At 37.0% G+C, this 21,854-nt stretch overlaps 3 protein-coding genes across 3 annotated transcripts in view; 1 reads left to right on the top strand and 2 right to left on the bottom strand.

Moving 5' to 3' along the window:
• The first annotated feature begins 546 nt into the window (after window positions 1-546).
• On the top strand, window positions 547-2,792 carry LOC115237445. The gene is made up of 2 exons (XM_029810485.1): window positions 547-762; window positions 953-2,792. Exons 1-2 carry the CDS (start codon window positions 586-588, stop codon window positions 2,585-2,587), a joined length of 1,812 nt encoding a protein of 603 aa, XP_029666345.1. The 5' UTR covers window positions 547-585; the 3' UTR covers window positions 2,588-2,792.
• Window positions 2,793-3,300: 508 nt separating this feature from the next.
• Window positions 3,301-9,458, bottom strand: LOC115237418 (PAX-interacting protein 1-like). The gene is made up of 9 exons (XM_029810426.1): window positions 8,935-9,458; window positions 8,387-8,571; window positions 5,813-8,175; window positions 5,200-5,644; window positions 4,893-5,077; window positions 4,532-4,773; window positions 4,066-4,335; window positions 3,667-3,871; window positions 3,301-3,507 (listed from the first exon to the last, which is right to left on the bottom strand). The coding sequence occupies exons 1-9, from the start codon at window positions 9,028-9,030 to the stop codon at window positions 3,434-3,436; spliced, it is 4,065 nt and encodes a 1,354-aa protein (XP_029666286.1). The 5' UTR covers window positions 9,031-9,458; the 3' UTR covers window positions 3,301-3,433.
• A 157-nt stretch (window positions 9,459-9,615) lies between these two features.
• The window catches only part of LOC115237417, a 71,779-nt gene continuing 59,540 nt past the window's right edge, over window positions 9,616-21,854 (bottom strand). The window contains exons 7-10 of the mRNA XM_029810425.1: window positions 14,102-14,325; window positions 12,788-13,907; window positions 12,030-12,497; window positions 9,616-11,514 (exon numbers count right to left, since the gene is read on the bottom strand). Coding sequence (XP_029666285.1) covers window positions 10,873-11,514; window positions 12,030-12,497; window positions 12,788-13,907; window positions 14,102-14,325 — 2,454 coding nt within the window. The 3' untranslated portion in view covers window positions 9,616-10,872. The remainder of the gene's footprint in view (window positions 11,515-12,029; window positions 12,498-12,787; window positions 13,908-14,101; window positions 14,326-21,854) is intronic.

Raw genomic sequence — 21,854 nt, 5'->3', positions numbered from 1 at the left:
AATACTCTTTCATATAAGTTACATCTTTAAAATGTTTAAATATGTATAAAAAAATATTGTTTAAGAATTTAGATATATAATATTATTTAAATCTATAAGATTGAAATTTATAAACTATAAATATGAATATATGTTCATAATTTTTCTATGTAACATACACAAAGGATTATATACTATATATTTTATAAAGTCTAGAAAGATACTTAAGAATTTCATTTATATAAATATATTTTAATAAAAGTTATATTTTTGTGAACATTTTTTTATATCCGATTATTTCTTTAGAATCTTAGAGAATAAGTCATGATTAGACAAGAGAAATGGATAAAAGAAAAAAATATTAGGATTGTATAGAGTTCGATCGCGAGAGTAATTCATAATGAATCTTGGTTCAGAGCTTGTCCGTAATCACGAATTTTATATGGTTCTCGATCGCGAGAGTTCAATTCACACTATCGCGCGTTTGCATGCTTTAATAAAAGTTATTTACGATCGTGCACGCGCACATATGTTGAACTAAAACTTTTTATATACCTTGAATTGGACACCACTCGACAGTACGATTGAATCAGCTCGATACGGAAAATGTGGCTCCATTGCGGCATATTGATCCATATATTTGGATTTCTCCTCGCAAAATCGTCCAGGTCGTTCGACGATGCCGTGGAATATTCCTCGTTCCTGGATAGAAAATTAACGTTAAAATTAAAAACAGCGACGCGGTTAAAGCACAATCTCGGAAAGGTCCTTCACGAATTGCCGGTAAGCAATCTTGCCTTCTGAGAAGTAGGAGAGCATAAGTTCAAGTAATTCAAACTCGTGCGCTTTCGAAATAAATTAATTCAACATATATGAACAAATTTGATCAAATCGAAACTTGCGCATGATAATAAATAATTGCATAACTTACTAGAACTTATACAAGATGTATTCTCCTATTCATTTCTCATAGAGACAAAGTTATGAGCTATACCACTCCGTAAAGACTATCGAGGATTACTTGAAGAACGGGGGTTCGCTGATCGAATGTCTCGATGTCTTACCTTCCGTAATGTACGCGCCTATCGCGGAGCAGATAGACGTTATTCTCGAATCCATGGAAAATCATTTGCCCAAGTACGTCCTGCCAGCGATATCTCTCATCAGGCGATCCTTGTCGCAAGGCATTTTAGACGCTGACGAAATCTACAGACCGACTTTTGGACCACTGAAGGCCGATCCGTTGGAAAGGATCCCTCTGACAGAGCTGAAGAAAGCGGCCTCGCCTTTGATCTACCGCAAACAGATCAAGGCTCTCATGGGACCCTGGCCGAAAATAATCGGCGAGACAGCATCGTTGATTAACGACAAGATCATCCCTCCGCGTCGCGAATTGATTGCTTATGTGTTGGCGAATCTGAAGATACCCGACACGACGGTGGAGATGAGAGAATCGGTCGCATATCTCGTTGAACACTTACGATTGCATGGCGAGCGCGAATTGACCGGCTTCAGTTTATCATCCGATCCATACACATTGGTCGCCAATGCTATCTCGAGTCTATCTTTGCAGAACGAGACTCTGATTGGCGTAAATACATTGTTGCCGTTTTTGAAGAAACCCGCGGAATGTCGGAAATCTGCGGAATTTACCAGCTTCTTTCAGAATAATACCTTGAACTATACACTTCTGATATTGAGGGATAGGATGATATCCAGATCAAAAGCCGGTACCATGCTCTTATCCATGATGAAAAATAACTCTGATGTATGGAACACCGTCGAGCGACTTTCGCCCTTTGAATACGCATCTTGGAGAGACTTGCTGTTAGCTTTCGTCAGCCAACTCAGGCGTCGGCAAGCTCATCAGGATAGAATATCGGACATTGTGGACAGTGTCTACGGCGAGCTGATTCTGAGAAATACTCGAAAGCATTGGCAACTCCTGAGGAATTCTATTATCGCTACACCAGTCCTCACTGCTATAGCCAGAAGAGAGAGTTCCTCTAGGATCCGAAGACTCCTGATGGAAGTGGCTTCAGATAGAAGTATCAAGACGGAAGTCTGGCAAAAGGCTCTCGCTTTTGCTTCTTCAGAAGATATTGGCGGACCAATGGATGCCGTTTTGAAGACACTGAAGGCTTTGTTAGCTTCGGGACTTCTTGACCAGACTGCCCTATTGATAAATATTGCCGAGTTAGTGACTATGTACGATAACAGAATTAATCAAGGGCAAGCTGAGTGCGTCAATCGATTGGAAACCTACTTGGCTAATGTTACTCAAGTAGGAACTGGAATGGGCAAAAAGATGGTGATCGAGAATGTTGATATCGAAGATCTTCTTCAGGCTCTGCCTGATTTGGACGTATATACGGATGAGTATAGAAGCTTGAAAAGTTTTTTGTCTCAAAAAGATTTGGAAGCAAAAATAGGGCAAGTTGATGTAAACGCACATCCCACCAGGGGTAGATTACTAGCACAGTTACTGCAAATGACAGAACTTGCCGGTAGTATCGATGATAATCTACGTCATTTGGCCAAACAGTTCGTCGACAATGTGGCTTATGAGGGCTACGGCGCTGGTGCTTTGCTGTACCATTCCAGTTAGATTGAGAATGAGTACGTTTTCCTACGATTCTTGTTTGAATAAATCTTATTTGATGATCCCTAAATATTTCACACAAGGACCGAAGGAAACATTTATCAAAATACATAATGAGCCAATTGTATTATGTCAAACTAATGGATATCAAAATTAATAAATCCTTTACATACACTTTAAACTACACATCACTATCGTTAAGCTTGCTGTTAGCTTATGTCAAACTAATGGATATCAAAATTAATAAATCCTTTACATACACTTTAAACTACACGTTAAGCTTGCTGTTAGTTTAATTCTCTTTTCTCGATTAAGTTAAGCGAAAATTTTTGCAGCATACATCACTATAAAATTAATTTCCTTAATTCCTAAAATTGTTCGAAATTGGTCTCACTTAGAAATACATTATCAACTTTTGTATTCAGCGTAACAATGAAAAAATCTTATATTTTTTTTTTTGTTGTCTTTAGAATTATAAGAAAAGATCTGCTAACAAACTTTAATGTCGTATCAATTATTATGATTATTATATATAAAATACAATAAATGTGATCCATGAAAAAAAAAATGTTAATATGTCACAAAAATTTCAAGTAATGAGATAAATAAATTGTTGAACAAAGAGAAATGTGTTACATGTTAAATTTATCATATATATATAGATAATACAAACCACAATCGAATAGATAGGTGTACACATATAAAAATAATTTCTTTTTGTATCATAAAATTACGTTCTTTATTGTCCCATTGCTGAAGGTAAGCAAAGATTTTTGTCTTGAAAATAACTCACTAAGAACTTGGTAGGCCCATAATAGGGATAAAAATACGGTAATGTGTAACTTGCATATCTTAAACTTGACTTGCGTCAGATTGGAAGTATTGTCGTGCAATTGCGCCCAATACAATTTCTGCACTATACACACCTGTAAATTTTTCAAATAGAAAAACATAGTTATTAAAGTTGTAGTTATATGATTTTTATTGCACTTAATATTCGCATTACTTAATTTTCAAGTCTTTCTTATACAAAGAGAGTAAGATTATAAAATATTAATTAAAAGCTGTGATTTGAAATTACTTACTGATATTTGCACGTAAGACATCAGAAAGCAGATGAAGGTCATTTTCATGAGTTATAATGATATAATTTAATTTCCCGGCATTCATTTCTTGTATCTGCGCAACTGTTCTACGCGTCTTTTCCATTGTACCTCCTGCACTTTCTATTATTTCCGCCATCGCTGAAGGAGATGGTATCACACTTGGTGTGACGAAAAATATCTTACCCTGTTTGAATGTGAGCATAGTAGAAACGAGTTAAAAATGTAATAATGAATTAATTAGATAAATTGAAAATAATGTTACATTTTTATTTGTTTTCATGTTTAAATATGAAATATACCTATATTATTGTATTAAAAATCGCGTGATTATGAATCACTCTCTCTATATATTATGATCAAAGAATTTAATTTAATTACCTTAAGTACTGTTCCTCGATTAGGACTCGCTAAAGCTTTCTCGATATTGCAATTAAAGTTCTTTTCAAATTCTGCATCGCCGAGCATATATGCGCTTTCATCTACGAAAGTGTTTTTTGCGGAACAATCGAGCAACCATTGCAAACTGACGATAAATTTACATCGCGATAGACAACACAATAATTTCACCGTTCGTAATGGTGCCGACATTATCAGATGAGTGGCGTCTCGCCAACTAGCAGCCAAAGCACCTCCCAATTCTCGAATTCTCTGAAAATCATATAGATTACATGTGTAACAGATGGTAGCATAAAGATAAGAGATGTGTAATATATGGATAAGAGAACTAGAAGTATAGAATGGAGAAATACAAAGGATGAAGAAGCAAAAACAAGAGATCAAAAAATAATTGTAAAGAAAACAGTCTTTATATGTATTCCAAATAAACAGTCTATCTATATGATACCTTGGCATGTTTCCTGGGATTTATACCAGAAAATAATATTCTGGGTTGTTTATCAGGTGGCGGAGGATCAGGGTTGCTAACAACAATCGGTTCATCCAAACCCAGAAGATGCGGGTCTTTATTCAACAATGGACCATCCAATCGCGGTTTTTTGTATTTTCTGATCGAATTTGGACCCTGACCAACCTGTTTTACTTTGTCATACGATTCTTGAGTAATGTTTATTGGCATTTTCCAAGCAGCTACAAAAGACAAAGAATTATGTAGAAAATGATTTGACAGAGCTTTGTATATAACGATAAAATCATTTGAAGTATAATTATTTAATGATAATCTATTTAGTAACTAAAATATATTATACCCATAAGATGAGGCACAAGTGAATAATCTAGTTTGAAAGGATTACTCAGATTAAATTGTTGATACTTTGAACCCTCGAGTTGATGCAAAGCATTCATTTGTCCACAAAGCAAATCTGTCAACCACTGTGCATTTACAATGTTAGTTGGCCACTCGCGTGCCTTTTTATATTTCTGTCCATCTGGCCTAAAATTCATTTTGACATATACTTATGTTGTAATACAACATGAACAATCACAATATAAAGAATACATTTAAAATATAGCTAAAACAGCCCCAAAGAATGACATGTGATAACAACCCAGTACCTTCTGCAAACGAGGAGAGTATTATGTTTGGAAAAGTAGTTCGTGTATTTGGCTCCCAAAGCCTCTAACATATGTTTGACTTTCGCTCGGTCCTCTCCCTCAAATCCGGAAAACGATACGATTTGCTTAACACATGGAAGCTCAGTTAAGCTGAACGGCGTTGGAAAGTGCAAAGCATGCCAAGGTGGTAACAATTGTTGCTTATTGACAACGTCAGAAAGCCAATGCGCACTGACGCAACGTTTTCCTTCACGTAACGCTTGCACCACGATAGGATGTTTCTGCGTGATAGCCAGTACATGTGTCGCACGAGTACAATATTGTGGCTCTACCTCGCCACCATGTCTCTCGATAACTTGTTTCCAGACTGAGACTTCGTTTGGACGCTGTACATCATATTCGACAATAACAAAAATACATCCTAACAAAAATAGATCTGGCGGCACTGAAATTACAAATATTCTTCCATAATTATTAGCGATATAATACTAAATATAAATAAAATAATATTTCAAAGCGTTATACTACTTTTTATAGAATTATATAGAAATTTGCTTCTTTGTTAGATAATGTTATAATAATAATAATAATAATATGGAAGTTAGATACATACGTTTCAAGTTTGGATTGTGACCATAAAATTGAGTCTTAGGCTGCGGCATAACTGGAGGATATTGCATCTTTATTGGTGCCCCTGACGGCGCACCGTTCGTTATATTTCCTAAAGTTCTTCTTTGATATGCGGCCAAGAGCTGTGGATCCTGCGAAGGAGGAGGTGGAGGTCTATGCTGCGCGGTCATTAATCTCAATTGACCAGCCGCACTACCCTCGGTAGCGCCGCCTTGCAATCTGTTGGTTAGCATATTAGCCAGCGCGGTTTTCGTTTTGGCGTTCACGACAAGTTGTTGATCTGGTGGAATATGCGCATTATTTGACAGAGACGCTAACGGCGCCTCCTGCTGCGCGCCTTGCTGCTGCTGCTGCTGTTGTTGTTGGAGATGCTGCAGCTGTTGCAATCTAGCCATTTGCTGCTGCTTCTGCATCTGTAACTGCACCAATTGCTGAGGTGTCAATTGTCCCTGTTGAAATGTCTGTCCCGTCTGTGACACTTGCGGTCCTTGAACAGCCTGTCCAGTCGGTACGATGACCTGATTGGAAGAATTTATCGGGGTTAACGCTGGTGGTTGCACCCCGGAATGCACGGGTTTCTGTCCAGGAGTTGGTGTGAGTTGCGGTCCCATCATTTGAGGTTGTACTTGCGGAATCCATTGTAAATTGGTCGATTGCACTGGTTTACCAGGGTTCCTAATAACAGCAATGTGCGGACCTTGCTGACGATTATGCATCTGTCTCTGCAATAAAAGATTTCGCTGCTTCTGAAGCTTCTGAATAAACTGGGCTCTCTGTTGAGTGTCCATCTGTTGCAATTGCAGATGCGTCTGCTTATCCAATTGAATTAAATGTCTGGGAAGTTGGTTCCATTGTGCTTCGGATCTCAGAGGCCCAATCTGCTGTTGTCTCTGCAACTGTAACTGGTACTGTTGTTGTTGCCATTGCGAGTCTCGTTTCACGATAAATCCTTGCTGATTTGGTCCAATTAACTGTTGATTCTGCGACTGTTGTTGTAATTGGCCGTCCCTTATGACAAATTGCGAACTTTGCGGGGCGGATTGTTGCAGTTGCTGCGAAATTTGTTGTATTTTTTGCTGTTGCTGCTGCTGTTGTAATAAAATAAGTTGTCTTTGCTCGGCGGCGAGTTGCTGTGATGGAGCTTGTTGTTGGGCCAATTGATGCTGAGTCGCGATCTGTTGTGGTTGAGAAGGTAATTGCTGTTGCTGCTGTTGCATTACTATTTGTTGCTGCTGCTGTTGTGTTGCCAATTGCACTTGTTGTTGCGGCATCAAATGTGGCTGTTGTGTTGGCAACTGCTGCTGCTGATTTATCTGTTGTTGTTGGATGATCTGGTGTTGATTCAATTGCTTTTGTTGTGATGTTACTAGTTGCTGTGCAGTTAATTGATGTTGAGGTAATTGCGAATTTATTTGCTGCTGCTGCTGCTGTTGCGGTATCAATGATGGTTGTTGTCCTATTAGCTGCTGTTGCTGTTGTACCTGAGATGATAGTTGTTGATTTAGAATTTGTGGTTGGTTATACGGTGGCTGTTGCAACTGCTGTTGATGCTGTGTGAGTTGTTGCGTTAATGGCTGCTGTGATGTTAATGGTTGCTGCTGCATCAATTGATGTTGCATATTCATTTGTTGTTGAGATAATTCTTGTTGTTGCATTTGTGATGGCATAGCTTTTTGTTGAGAAGCATTGCTTTGCTGAGAAGGCTGTGGAAGCCAATTTGCTTGATTAATATTAACATTCTGATCGGAAACTGATGGAACGTTTGCGGATGTTCCCAAGCTAGATGAGGGCACTGATCGTGGTAGCTGTTGCGTTTGCATATTCACAGTATTCTGTCCATTCGTCGAATAAGAAACAGTTGCTGTGTTGGTTGCACTAAGGCTATGCGTAGTACTCAATGACACGGGTGGACTTGGCTGATTCCACGGCATACGTTGTTTGAGTTGCTCTAACATGGCCTTAGTTCGATCCTGCTCCTCTTGCGCGACGCTATTATCAGTATCTTCATCCATAAATCCAGTGATCATAGCTGTCGAGCTATTTGGAGACATTAGCAATTTGGGATGATATTCCACTTCGCTAACGAGAGTGCTTTTCTTACAACATTCTGTCACCCAATCAGGTGTTACAATAGGTATATGATGTCTTGTGGCAGTTTCATATTTTATACCACTTGCTTTGCCTGTGATCAAATGAGTGCAATATCTATCCAAGTGTAGCTGACATTTGCCACCTTGCAATGTTATCATTGCCCAAAGCGACTTGCTGTCCGCTCGACTTATTTGGGATAGGCAAATGCGTACATTTGAGAATAATTGATTCTCTTCTGGTGAGAAATACTTTGCTCTGTGTACATGTATAAGTTGATTTGTTAAGAAAATATACATTTTTATTTAAAAAATGTCAAAAACAAAAATTGTTTACTTAATACTGTTTATAAATAGAATACAAAAATATTTAACAGAGATGGATATTAGAATTAACACAAAAGATAATTTTATATTTACAACTGCAAGTAATATTAATTTTAAAATAATAGTTTTGTGTAAAAGGATACGGCAGAAGTTTGTTGCATTTAACAGAACATAAAACCCAGTTTTGTGTGACTGCTGGAATTTCATATATATCCTTTGCTTGAGAAATATCATTTTCTAATGCTTCGTAGCCTGCTATCAAATGTGTAACAAAGTCGCTAAAATAAATGGATCTTTCAGCCCCACCTTCTTGCAGTAGATTCAAAATCTGTAAATAATTCATAGCATTGTTTATGATTGATGAATAATCATTGTCCTTTCTTAATATGAGCATATGTATTTAGGATATAAATGTATATTGTGTGTTTTCATACAATATTTCTTAATTTTAAACATTACACGAAATTGTTACAAAAAAAGGAAATTAGTTTAGCGAAAAGGAAGACGACATGTTGTGTCAAGTTATATGTACATACGCCTCATATTATAACCTCTATTAACAGTCAATATATTATCGATTTCAGACTAAAAAAATGAAAAAATCATTTTAATTGTCGGGAACATCGAATAATCACTGTGAATTTTTCGATTGTTCGATCCGTCCGATAAAAACGCGGGAAACTTATCGTACCTTGGAATCGCCCTCACCGCTGACGTAGTATTTGACGTTGGCAAACAGAGCACCGTCGAGCTTCAAGTCCTCGAGACCAGCCCGTATGTCGCCCATCTTGTCGAATCCCGTCCTGATGGAGACTCACGTTTTCGACATTACAGAAGCGCGCGAACCACGCGCGAGATCGTACGTGCTGTGATACAGAAAGATATATATGACTTCGCAATATTTGATAACAAGAGTTCCTTACGCGACGCTTTTGTTATTATTATGATTGTAGGTTATGTGCGCGAGCTTTGTGTGGCGCTACATCACTATTTAGGATGCGTTCGGAAATCCTACTCGTGGGATAAAGTAGCGTTTAATTGGCGAATCAGGAACAAAGGGAGCAAAGATTTCTTTGTCCTCATTGGTCAATTCAATGTTAGTATATTATAAAAGTAAGATTTTCGAATGCACTTTTGATCGGCGCGCCTTCCTACAATCACACGTGACTGATACCGCGAAATTTAAATTGTTGTACCGCATGACAGCACCGATGAAGTAACAGTACCTTATTATCGTTATTACGACAGCGTGTGAAATATATATATTTCATATACATACAATAAAAATTATGATAAATTAAATTTAAAAAAACAGCTATTAAAATATATTATCGTTTTAAAAAATGATAAAGGATGTAAGGATCACAACATTTGAAAACATTTGCTTTATTGTATGTTCCTTTCTTCCGCACATAAGTAGGTACATATCAGCATCTAAAATGCTTCTCCTCTCATAATCCAGCAAAATTCATTTTCTCATGTTAACTTTTATATTCGTATCTCCTATTTCTTTTTTCAGTAATCCTCATGCATTCGCTCTTTTTCTTTCACTCATAGATAAATAAATTATCGACTAAATATGTACAAGATTTTTTAAATAATTCTCTCTTTCCTTACCTTATATTTATAATAGTCATTTGTTGCTTAATAGTCGTATCTTGTAAAGACTCTAGAAATATTGAGCTTGGTCTGGTCAGTATACGTAATATATTCTCATTAAATTTTTTTTTCTCGCTTTAAATTATATTTATCTCTTTCTCTCTCTGTTTCTTTTCTAAAATTATTTATTCCTCCTCGCTTCGTACAACTGACTAATATCTCCGTTCGCTCGTGGTGCAGCTTTTCAAGAATATGATTGAATGAGTATCAGAGAAAAGAGATATCGCCAACAAAGTAGCAGAATGATACAAATATCTCCGATGGCGCGATATAATAATAGCGTAGAATAATGTGTACTGGTTGTTGGCGTTTAGCTAAAGTTTCGATTTTTGCCCCAGATAATTTTCAAATTTTTATTTAAGAAACTCCCTGTATTGCAACCTTGCTGTGTTGGTACATAGCTACTCTGAGGTACTCTTGTACATTCAATTACGATGTTTATATATAACTTGTGAATATGCCAAGTATAATATTTCCTCAGGCACACCTGTGAATATTTACAATATAATAAATAGAAATTTAAAATAAAAATCAAATAATTCGAAAATTAGCGATTATCAGCGATAAAATTATATATTATACAAAAAATAATAAAAAAATAAAAAAGTACAAAACAGAATAAAAAATGTCTTACTTTCATACGCGAGAGAATATCAGCGTCGTATAGAAAAAATTCTGTAAGTTTGCTGATTCTTTAAAGTACACAAATCGCCTCTCGTACAGATACTGGAAAAACTAAATTAAAAAGATAAAAAGCAAAAAAGAAAATATTAACGACGCTTTGCTAATCAGACTACATCATAGTTTCACTGCAACTAGTCATATTATCGAGATCTAATTGTGAGGACGAGCGATGAGTGTGTTCGCAAAAAGCTGCACTACCGCCGGACCCAGTAAGCGGGTTGCACCATCCATCGGAGCGTATTGTGTTCGTGAGGTAACACAGTATTTCTAGAATCTCATTAATGCGCTAGGAACCCGGGCTAGCATTATCGCCGCTTCTTCTCCTCGCCCCGAGCTGCTTAGCCAGTAGGGCGACCTCCCAATTGTTATAGCCATCCTGTCGCGTGATTTTGTCATCGTCGTCATCCTCGTCGTTTTCTTCTTCCTCTCCCTCCTCGTCCTCTTCGTCGCCCTCGTCACTATCGCCCTTGCGACGCACGCAAACGTCGAACTCCTCGTCCGATCTACTGTCGCTGTTCGATTCCAGATCGATGGCCACGTCCTCCCGCGATAATCTTTGCGGCACTATCGAATTTGGCAGCTCCTGCAGTTCCAGGGTCTCTCTTTCCGAATGTTCTTCCCATGATCGCCTGCTGCGTGAGCTTGAACCCACCGATGAGCGTCGATCGCGTAATCGTGCGGTCAGGACAGTGTCCACGGAACTGTCACGCATAAAGGGATGATCGTCGCAATCATCGTCAAGATCCTCTTCCATGGAAGCGTCGTGCTCAGTGCTGTCCCCGCCGGAATCATTGTCGTCGTGCGATTTCCTTCTCTTTCGCTCGAGTTGCTGGATTCGTGCCTGCAACTGCGATATTATCTCGTCGCGTTTGCGGACCTCTGACTCGAGCGATGTGAACTGTCGCACGAATTTACTCTGCATATCCTCCTGTAACGTCAAAGGCGGCAGTATGATTAATTGGAACAGCTGCCATGTGTCATACGGTAATGAGAACTCCTACAAGCGTAGTTAGGTAATTGATGGATGGTCAACATCCGGCGGTGGTGAATAGATTGAGTTTAATAGTTTGGAAAACATGCATCAATGAGTGGTGGATTTAAATTTACATGACTTTAAACTAAGAATGAGAGATTCTACATTTCTTCACAAAGAATAATAATAAATATAAGAGACATTATATAAAATTAAAGAAATTAATTATTTATCGATAAAATATCTCTTGAACTATGTTTTCTCTATTAGAATGATTTTACTTGTACTGTCGATAAATATTGATTTTGCAAACATCGAGATGAGATATCTCTCATGCTGAGGAGAGCGACTCTTTAATAAGAGCACTCCTGCGGAATACGTGATGACAGCAAGCGCGGGAGAGCGGCCACAAAACACGTCCATCGAAAACAAAGGAGACAAAGGAAGCTGTAGTCACGTGTGGTACTCACCAGGCCTGCCTTGATGACCTCGCCGACCCCGGAGAGTAATTCGCCCAGGCACTCTCCCTCCCGCGGTCGGGATACCGTTTGCAGGATACCGGCACTGCCTACAGGACGGAAACTGAGTTTATTGGGCGGCGGCAGTGACGGCTGATCCTGGGACCCGGAATTCGACGGCGGTGATTGCAGAGGCTGCTCGGATGGCGGGCTTTGCAACGTGTATTTATTAAATGTTACGCTCTTGGACAGCTTCGAGTGCCGCGCGGCATAACCTTCGATCGTTGGCGCTCTCATTAGCCTCTTCAGCTCGGCGGTCGCAGCTTGTCGATCTGGTATGCTTGTTACCGAAGTCTCGCTACTGCTTGCCCTACTACTGCTAGCCGATAGTTTCTTCAGGATACTCTTCAAATTCCGCCTCTCGAGCGTCTCGTTCTCTGGCGAGAGCTGCTCCACTGACGACACTGACGCTTGTCGAGCCTATTACGAAATGAAAATTCGAATTAGAAATTGAATATTGAACATTTGTATTATGTTTGAATTAAATCTTTTTCTTTGATATGTTATTTTTCACATAATTTTAAATATCAAATAATGTTTTCTAAATAATTTATAGAAACTAAAAAAAGAGAATAAAAAGAGAGAGTATGCTTGGCATGCAATCCGATTTTCTTTCAAAATTTGATTTTTTTTAAAATTAATACATAGATATAATCAAACTAGAGGAAAAGTTATTACGTGTAACAGAAAAATACATAATTACTACTTACTTGATTGTACTTGGCCAGCTTCCTGGCGTACTCGATAGCACAGGCCTCCGAGTGACTCCTCGTGAGGTTGCTGTCAAATTCTAGTTCGACATTCTCGCCACAGTCGAGGGACGAGCTTCTGACCGCCTTTTCCAATTCGGCCAGCTTCTGCCTCTCATTGAGAATTTTGAGCTTCTTGACGAATGGCAGACCGCAGTACTCTGGCGAGAGATCATCAACAGAGGCATACATTTTGGTCTGCTGTAGCTTTCTGGCCGGCGGGCTTTTCTGCGATGAATTGTCCTTGGTAGTCAACGACGCGTTTTTCAGCGCGACCCAGGGCTTCTTGGCCGCTATTCGCGTTTCGACTTGCGAGGGCGTGATAGCCGTGATGATCGCGATGTCGTTTTGACTGTTCGAAGATGGCTGTTCGTCGGACTGAGTGCTCGTCTCTTCAGGAATAGCGTTCTTGGGTAGCAGATGTTCCTTGGTGCTCGGCGTCTCCTTTTCTGTTTGGGCGGCTTCCTGCTCGTTTTTTGCTTTCAGCAAGAGTATTCTTTGCAGGAATGGTAAATTCGGATTAGTGGGGTTCAAGGCCTCCGAGGGTGGCGGTGCTTGAGGCTCGGTCGCATGACTCGGCGTGTCCATCAGGTTGCGTCGTTCGTCCCTCTCCTCCTTCTCTTTCAACAACCTGAGTCTCGATAGCAGCGGTAAGCCGGCACCTAACGGCGATACCGTCACCGGTGTCTCCTGGTTGTTGGGCAGAGTTAAGTCCTGACTCTCGTCGATCTTTTGTTGTCTCCTCAGAGCCGGAACCTTCGGTGCCAGCGGCTGTAGCTCCAGGCTCTCTTCCGGCCGTGTGTTGCGTCTGCTCTTCCTCAGGACATTCTTCAGGCCTTTCACATCGCTCTTTAACTTGTCGACAATTCTTTTGCCGGTGCTGTTGTCGGATGAATCGTGGCCCGGAGACGTAGGTCGGCGCCATGCTCGCGCTACTCTCTGTGCTTCCATCAGTCGCTTTCGACCGAGATTCTGCAGAATTTCCTGCGCCTCCGGATAGTCCTTCATTGCTGCCAGCACATCCTCTCGTGAGAGGCTGAATAGCTCGGAGTAACCCACCGAACGAACATCGGCTGTGCGTCTAAAAATTTTTCCGAAATTTAAAAAATTTTAAATTTTAACTTCTCAACTTAGAGTCACGTTTTAATCGTCAGTAACAAAAGTTTAAATATTAATCTCTCGTGAAAAGTTAATATTTTAAAACAAATTGTGAGATAAAAAATCGTTACGCGATCTTCATTTCGACATAGAAAAGACTTGAAGAAATTCACTCACTTATTCAATCCGTCCAGATTGAGTATACCAATCTCGCCGAAAAAGTCCCCTGCCTTCATTGTCGTTAGGACTCTGCCAGTCTCACTGATCACCTCCAGAATACCGTCGGCTATTATGAACATCTCGCGAGCAACCTCTCCCTTCCGACATATCGAATCACCGGGGGTGAAAATGTAGGCCTTCATCTTCAGGACGAGATCGTGCAGAAATTCCGGCTGACACTCCTGGAAGATTTGAATATAAGTTGTGATATCAAATATAAGTTATATATTAGATATAAATTATTCATTACTTTCTTTCACGTGTATATATATAAATTTACATGAATAAGTTTATAAACTTTAATCTTTAGAAAATCGAGTTTTAAAATGTTTCTCGAGTTTTCCCAATAGCAGAAACGTTTTTCTGAATAACAAAATGCAAATTTTACTTCTAATAAGAACAGCCGTTTGGATCTTATTACATCGTTTTGAATTTTAAGAGCGAAAATTCCTTTCGGCATTATTGACTTCATAATCACCTTAAAGTTCACAGCTTCTCACATATTCTCTACAAAAAGGGATAATTTATGAAGATTTAACGCGCATCAAGCATCGGAATTTTTACTCTAAGTCTTTGTCGTACCTCCTATCCTCGTGTGAGAGAAAAATTTTATTTTTGCCTTCATAAATCTTTCGTTAATCATGCAAAAAGCTTCTTACTACCTTGTTGATAAAATTAATGATAAATGGTTTTTGTGAAAAATATATCCATGTTTTCCTATCAAATGTTTGAGTGTTATCTCATATAACTTATTTAATTTTTGAAATATGTAAAATAGAGGAATACAATTTTAAGTAATGTAAACTATTATTTAGTGAAGAAAAAATTTTAATATATAATCAGATATTTTATATGTTATTTATTAACTAATATTTTAGTAAAAAATGCTTAACTTTGCTTTTTATTTATAGTAAGTTACAAATAATTTGCAGAATATTAATTTATATATAACATTATGAACTGCATTAACATCTTTAACCAGAAGTTTTAGCGTATGAATCGTACTATCTACCACGCCTATTCCATGTTATTCGAAACCAATGTCGTCTCCATCGTTCGTCTTATTCTCTATACCAGGTCATATGTCTATCTGATCCATATAGTTACTGTCCCTCATTGTAGTATATTCATATTTTTAACCCTTTAAGTGGCACATTTTTTTCTATTAAACAAATTTTTATTAACGTTTGTATATATATATATTGAAAAATAATTTAAATTCTAATAAGTATAAATTATAAGTTATTATAAATTATAAGTTTTCTTGATGGAGTATATTGATTCTTTACATTTTTTTACACATACATATATATTTACATATACATACAATATATAATATAAATATATATTAAAATATTATATATATGTATAAAAATCTCTGGAAATAATATAAATAGAAACAAATAAGAAAGAGGAAGATTGATCGACATTTGCGAGATTACTCGCAATAGGAACCTTTAGTCGCATTTTGCTCTCGGCAGTGCTTGATGGTCGCGAGACGATAGTCGTAAATTCTTCGTGAGATACGATTCCTTTTCCGCGTTACCTTGTCGGAGTTCTTTGCTAATAGAATCGGCCCTACTCAATCTTTCACCGCGATATTTCATTCGATCGACACACCATCAAACAATGTGACGCGTTTTACATTCTCGCACCACCGCTTTTATTTGAGAAGAGAACACGAGCGATCGAGGCTGTTATCCTCGATCATTGAGGTCTTCTGACTTTTTTATTCAGCAGATCTACAATGGACCTCGTTAAAATGCAGTCGAAGCGGACGCGCGCATTGGCGCAAGCACAACGACACGGAAGTGGAAAAAATATAGGGTATTTGAATTGGTGGTATAAATTGGCGTATTCTTCGATAAGTTCGAGGTCGATTTTTTTGTAGCAAAAATAATGAAGATTTTTTTTTATTTATGAATGATAAAAAGTGGAACACTTGACGCGATCTGAGTCAAAACATAATAATGTAAAATTTTATACTTCATTTAACATCAATTTAATGTTAACTTTATAAAGAATTTTAAATCTCTATTAGCAAAATGTTTAATGATAATATCAAAGTGATAGATTGATTTGAGGATGAGATATTTCATGCTTAAAGTTAAGAAAAATTTGTAAGAATCAACTTCTCGCTCGAAATTAAAGAATATGTCAGTAAAAAAATCTTGTAACATTAATGTAAAAACATCCTGTATATATCTCGACGAAATTTTCGATGATAATTCCAGGAAAACCAGGGTTGCATATTACAAGGATCAGTTGTTGAAACTTTAATTACTCGACTGTTACATACACCGTAAGTGAGTCAAGTCACTTTTGCATGAAAAACTTTGTATGTTATATTCGCAATTACAGTCTCTGGAAAATGCACCCACTATTTCGTATATTTATCTCTTGTTTGAAAAATATATATACATATATTAAATTAAATTGTGTCTATATATCATGAAAGATATTCATTTTTTTTTATCGTCTGATGTAATTGCGAAATAATTAACTGACTTTTCACATGCACTGTAGGTTCAAGGGGGCAATCAATATAGGTGATTACGAGACATTGCGAGGAATCCGGAATTCTCGTTGAAATGGGCTGTGTGGCAGCAATTAAAAGCGGCGTGGACTCGCCAATTACATGTTATACGGCACTTCACGAAAATTTTCTCCGACTGATAATATCGATCGCGCCATCAATGCATCCTATCAATGCTCTCTTTTGGAAAGAACGAGGGATAGGTAGGTAAAATAAAGGGATTCGATGGATTACGCAGACCGGGATTATTTGACCGCTTGAAGCTCACGCAATTCGAGATCTGTCCAATCTAGATTCGCCGCACCGTAAACTTCATTATCTCCGCAGTGCGGAATATCTCGTACACACACACACACACACATACACATTCCTCAGAATAAATATGAGCTACACGTGCGATTAGCGATCTATCAGAATCTTTTGCATGTATAATTTATATTTTCATATAATATTATATAATATTTAATTAATTTTTTTATTTATATGTATATGTTTTTATTTTTGTTTTTTATTGTACATGATACAAAACGATTGTTTCAACAGAATGTTGGTTAATCTGGTATGTAGCTATCAGTATTTCATTTTTCTATAGTTTGCCAGCGAGATTGTTGCATCGTTCTCAATTACACCGTTTGTTTCTAAAAAATATCACAGGCGCGTAATTCAGTGAGGCAAGTAGAAGGTAAGTAGATTACGTTCGAACTCGGGAAATTTCAGCTTTTTCAATTTAGATTCGCGGGTAGTAGCGAGTGAACTTCATTATCTCGACCATACGTGCTTTTTCGAAACGCACACATTCGATCGTGAGGGTAATTCTAACGAGAACGATTTCGTGTGGATAACTATTTCGAAATTGAACGCCCAATCTCTGATATCTAAATTTTTAATTCGCGTCATTGTATATTGAATTAAACTTTTATATTTTCATCTTTTTTTTACGTTGGTCGCGTAACTACCTTGGGAAGTTAATTAAACGTTAGAAAACAATTTCTTCAAGTTATTTCCTCTAACAAGAAGCCAAACTTTTTCGTGACTTGCAACTCCGCATCTCTCTCTCTCTCTCTCTCTGTTTCTTTTTGAACCTTCATTTTCTAATTTAATTATCGCCGTTTAAATCTCGTAATGAATTTCGAGAAATTTTGCTAAGCATTGCGTGTTTTCACTTTTCTTTTATGACTGTAGATTCTGCGCTAAATGATCTATGACAAGTACTTTATCAAACTCGTTCAACTCGGAGTGTAATCGTAAATTAGCAAACTGCTCGCGTAAACGTATTTGAAGAAAGTAACGAACGATTTTTACCACCAGACAAATCGATATTTTATATGCCGCAATATCGCATTCGTCTAACATTAATTGTTTAAAAAAAATAATAAGTAAGAGGCTTTTTTAAAATACAGTTTAGTTTATTTTATGTGTGTGTTTCCTGACGAGTAAACTTCATTCTTTGAGACCGAAGAAATGTTTGTCTATAATTTTATAGATTTTTATATATTTTACTAAATTTTTCAACTGTGTTTTTTTCGAAAATATAATTTTGGACTTTAATTCTCTTCTTTTTCAAAATGTAATATTATCGTTCATATTGTCTATTTCTTTCAAAAGTTATGAAAGAGATTTACAGTGATAAAATACTATAAGCGTACTATTGTAAGGCAAGTTGACTGTTTCAGACGAATAAAGGGTTCGACGAGAAAATAGATAGGATGCAGTTGGAAATGAAACAATTTTTGTCTCGATGTCCCAACAGAGGACAGCTAAATTTTCCATTAAAACGTTTTTCGACGCCTTCCGCTGCGTCCCGTTTATTTTGCGCCATTCCAGTTAGTTTCTCTCGACTTCGAAAATACCGGTCGATCCGAAAACCGTAACCATAATTTAGATCCTGCCCGTGAAAGATACGCGATAAGCAGCTCCGGTTTACTTTAAGAGATATCGAGAAACGTTGGGAAATAAAATAAACTTTATTGTACACTAGAAACGAGATTTCTCCAAAGCCGGATAAGGCACTTTGCAACGACGCTTTCTGTACTGTCATTGTAATTGCAAGAGTTTCGATTAAAAATCGAAAATAATTATTTAAATATCTACAACAAAATTGAAAGCCATATCCTAAATTGGCAGTGCATCGCAATAAATTCAAATGCTGCGTTAAAATTTCATATATTTGAGTCCTCTTAAATATTTGTGCGCATATAACTTTCAGATATTAAAAATTTATCAAATAATATATTCAATATTCACCTGAGAAATGTTGTTTTTAATAAGATTTATATGCCGGTTGCATCAGAATATTTGAAAGGAATTTACTCGGAACGCGATACAGTCACGCGTAACTCTATCTCAGTGTCATTTATTTCTACTTTTCTGCATTCTTTTTTCTTTCATCATCTCTCTTTTCCGTACAAAGAAAGAAGGAAAGGAAAGGAAGAAGAGCGAGGGGGAAGGATATTCCGAAGTAATGGAAATTCTTCGGATATACGAAGATGACGGCCGAGCAACAGAAAGCGAGTTTCCTTTTTCACCAACTTCGATTTTGATCTCCTTTTACGTTTTTCTCTTGTCCGTTGCGGTTATCCAATGCGGAAATTCTGTGATTAAGTGGAGTGTGAACTTTGACAACTCCGTAACACGAACAAACAAATTTAATCCGGACAACAATACGAGTGTAACATTTATATAAAAATCATCTAATAAATCTCTATGTATAACTCTGAAAAATTATCCTCAAATTAGTCAAAGTCCGACGTTTTATACAATATTTCCAATTGTATCTCTAGATAGCTATTATAAAAAAAGATATTATAAAGCTCAAAATCGAATTAAGAATCAGATTCGAATGTATATTAGATGCTGATAATATAGAACAAATGAAAATGTCCTGCCTTATTAATTACTGCGTATGTTGACTGTTTAATTTATAAAGATTATAAATTGCAATAATTTTTAATTATTATTATCATATTTTCAAGAAAGGTGCATATGTGTGCGTTTCATGTATTTTACTTCAAGCGCGAAATTACCTATTATAGTTACGTCACTGCACTTTGGTTATGGTCTACGAAATTCAATTTGTCGGCGTATCGCTTTAATACGTTACCTGCCCGATGGCTGACAACGTGAGGCGACACAACATTGTGTTAGCCATCGGTCGCCGACATGGTGGTTAGCGTGTTAACATTCTGGCGAACATTATATGACATCCGCAGCATACGGAAACAAGTTCAGCGTCTAAAGGACGTTATGCGACATGCTCTGAATTCCAAATTATGACAATTAACACGTGTAATGCAATTAACTTCTTAGGGGGATCGATCGATAGAAGGCAGTATGTAAAAGAGAGTCAATTATATTCAGTCCGCATTATCGAATCACGTTGACTTTGAATGGAATTAAAGGATGAGATTGCAAAAATAATCCACGATCCATTTCCTTAAGAATTTGATGAGAAATCTCTTAAATTTGAGAGAACATCATAAATTCATATCAATTTTTTCACATTTTGTAAAAAAAGTTATTTGCGCTATTAAGCCACACCTCATACGATCCATATAGACAAATCTCTCTTTCCGTTTGAGCGAACTTAAACGCATTTCCCCGAAATGCGGAATTCCTATGGGATGGGATTTTCGCGCGTCGCGCATATAAAGGATATATTATATATCTGTCGGGATTTTCCGAGACATGCTGATACATATGTGCGAAAGAGTTGAGGTCGGATTTGCTGCAACGTGATTTATACATTTCACGTCCCTTGTTATCGTCCAACTTTCTGCGCGGCAAGATAACTCCATATTTCATGGGGCAAGTCGATGAAGGATGATATATCATATTTTGACATGTTTTTAATTTAAATCCGCAATACACGTATATGGCAATAATGAAGGTGTAAAGTTCCTCGACTCGCGTATGAATATTATTCGTGTATAGCTTGTGTGCGTGTATACAACCGGTCCAGCAATCAACACAGCTTTATTCTATTTTCTTTCTAATATTTAAAAGGAATATTTTATGATTCGTGTATTAATGAAATTTCACGCTCGATTGTGCCTGTATTAATATCGATCGATTGTTTTGACAGATGTTCAAAAGACGCGTCGATCTTGTTATCTCGATGCCCAGATGCTCGTTACATCTCACGTTTCACGGTTGAATGAGTTTATTTCCTCGACTTTATTTTTAAAAAACTGGGAAGCTATCCTGCTTCGTAATCAAATCGCAATTTTCATACGGCAGAAAAATATGACAGTTATCTTAATCGAATGAGATAAGTAACGGAATGTAAACATAATATTTACTTTTCGTTGAAAAGAAACAGATTCAAATTGACCAATTATTATAAATATCATATGCCATTGTTTGATATAAACGCATCGTGAACATTTTATCAATTAAAATATACATGGTCCTAATCAAATGTATTTAATCGGCGAGTTGAATTTCAGGCACTATTGTCTTGTCGGAGAATAGAATCAAATTTAATTATGTTCGTGCAACGGCATGCAGATGCTGCGCGTTTCGCATAAGTAACGTTGTAATATATTGAGTAGAAAATCATATATATTCATCTATTACTGCGTTACAGAATACGTTAGCGAATTTGTCTGAGTCTAAGAGCGTATATAAATTACGCAAGGTGGTGTTATGCATTTACGCGATAAATCATTCACTATCGCGATATTAATCATTGCCTACACACAATAAATCTTCCAAGATATTTCCTGTTCATTGAATTTAAGAAAGAATATCATAGGATATTTGATATTTTAAGGAAAATAAAACTTAAATAAATTTAATCTACTCTCATTTAGTTTTCCGTTAAAAATCTAGATCTACCTTATTTTTAATTGCTTTTACAGTATATAAATTATCCGTAGAATATAAATCGTCCATATGTATAAATTTAATTATGCTGCAATTTATCGATTATGTAAAAAATGTAGATAATGAAAGAATAGATATATCTAGGATAAAAAATACATGTCATTTTTTTTTTTCAAAAGCGCGAAAAATTTAACAAGAATATCCCGAGAGAGGAATTATGGATGAATAATGTTACGTTATTAAAGTTCACCGTTATAAATAAACAGGATAATTGAAGTAGGAGCCACAAAGTTCTTTTGCTTTATTCTCCACGATAATCTATCACGAAGGGGTACGAAGGGATGCTGAACC

This window comes from Formica exsecta, unplaced genomic scaffold (assembly GCF_003651465.1).
Source record: "Formica exsecta isolate Colony F162 unplaced genomic scaffold, ASM365146v1 scaffold295, whole genome shotgun sequence".
Lineage (NCBI taxonomy): Eukaryota > Metazoa > Arthropoda > Insecta > Hymenoptera > Formicidae > Formica > Formica exsecta.
This window is presented reverse-complemented; position numbering and strand designations above follow the sequence as displayed.

Coding starts and splice junctions, on each gene's coding strand:
- LOC115237445 (XM_029810485.1), top strand. CDS start 586: ATGTGGCTCCATTGCGGCATATTGATCCATATATTTGGATTTCTCCTC. Junction 763..952: donor AGGTCCTTCACGAATTGCCG/GTAAGCAATCTT, acceptor CATTTCTCATAG/AGACAAAGTTATGAGCTATA.
- LOC115237418 (XM_029810426.1), bottom strand. CDS start 9,030: ATGGGCGACATACGGGCTGGTCTCGAGGACTTGAAGCTCGACGGTGCT. Junction 4,336..4,531: donor ATCCCAGGAAACATGCCAAG/GTATCATATAGA, acceptor TATGATTTTCAG/AGAATTCGAGAATTGGGAGG. Junction 3,872..4,065: donor ATCGAGGAACAGTACTTAAG/GTAATTAAATTA, acceptor ACATTCAAACAG/GGTAAGATATTTTTCGTCAC.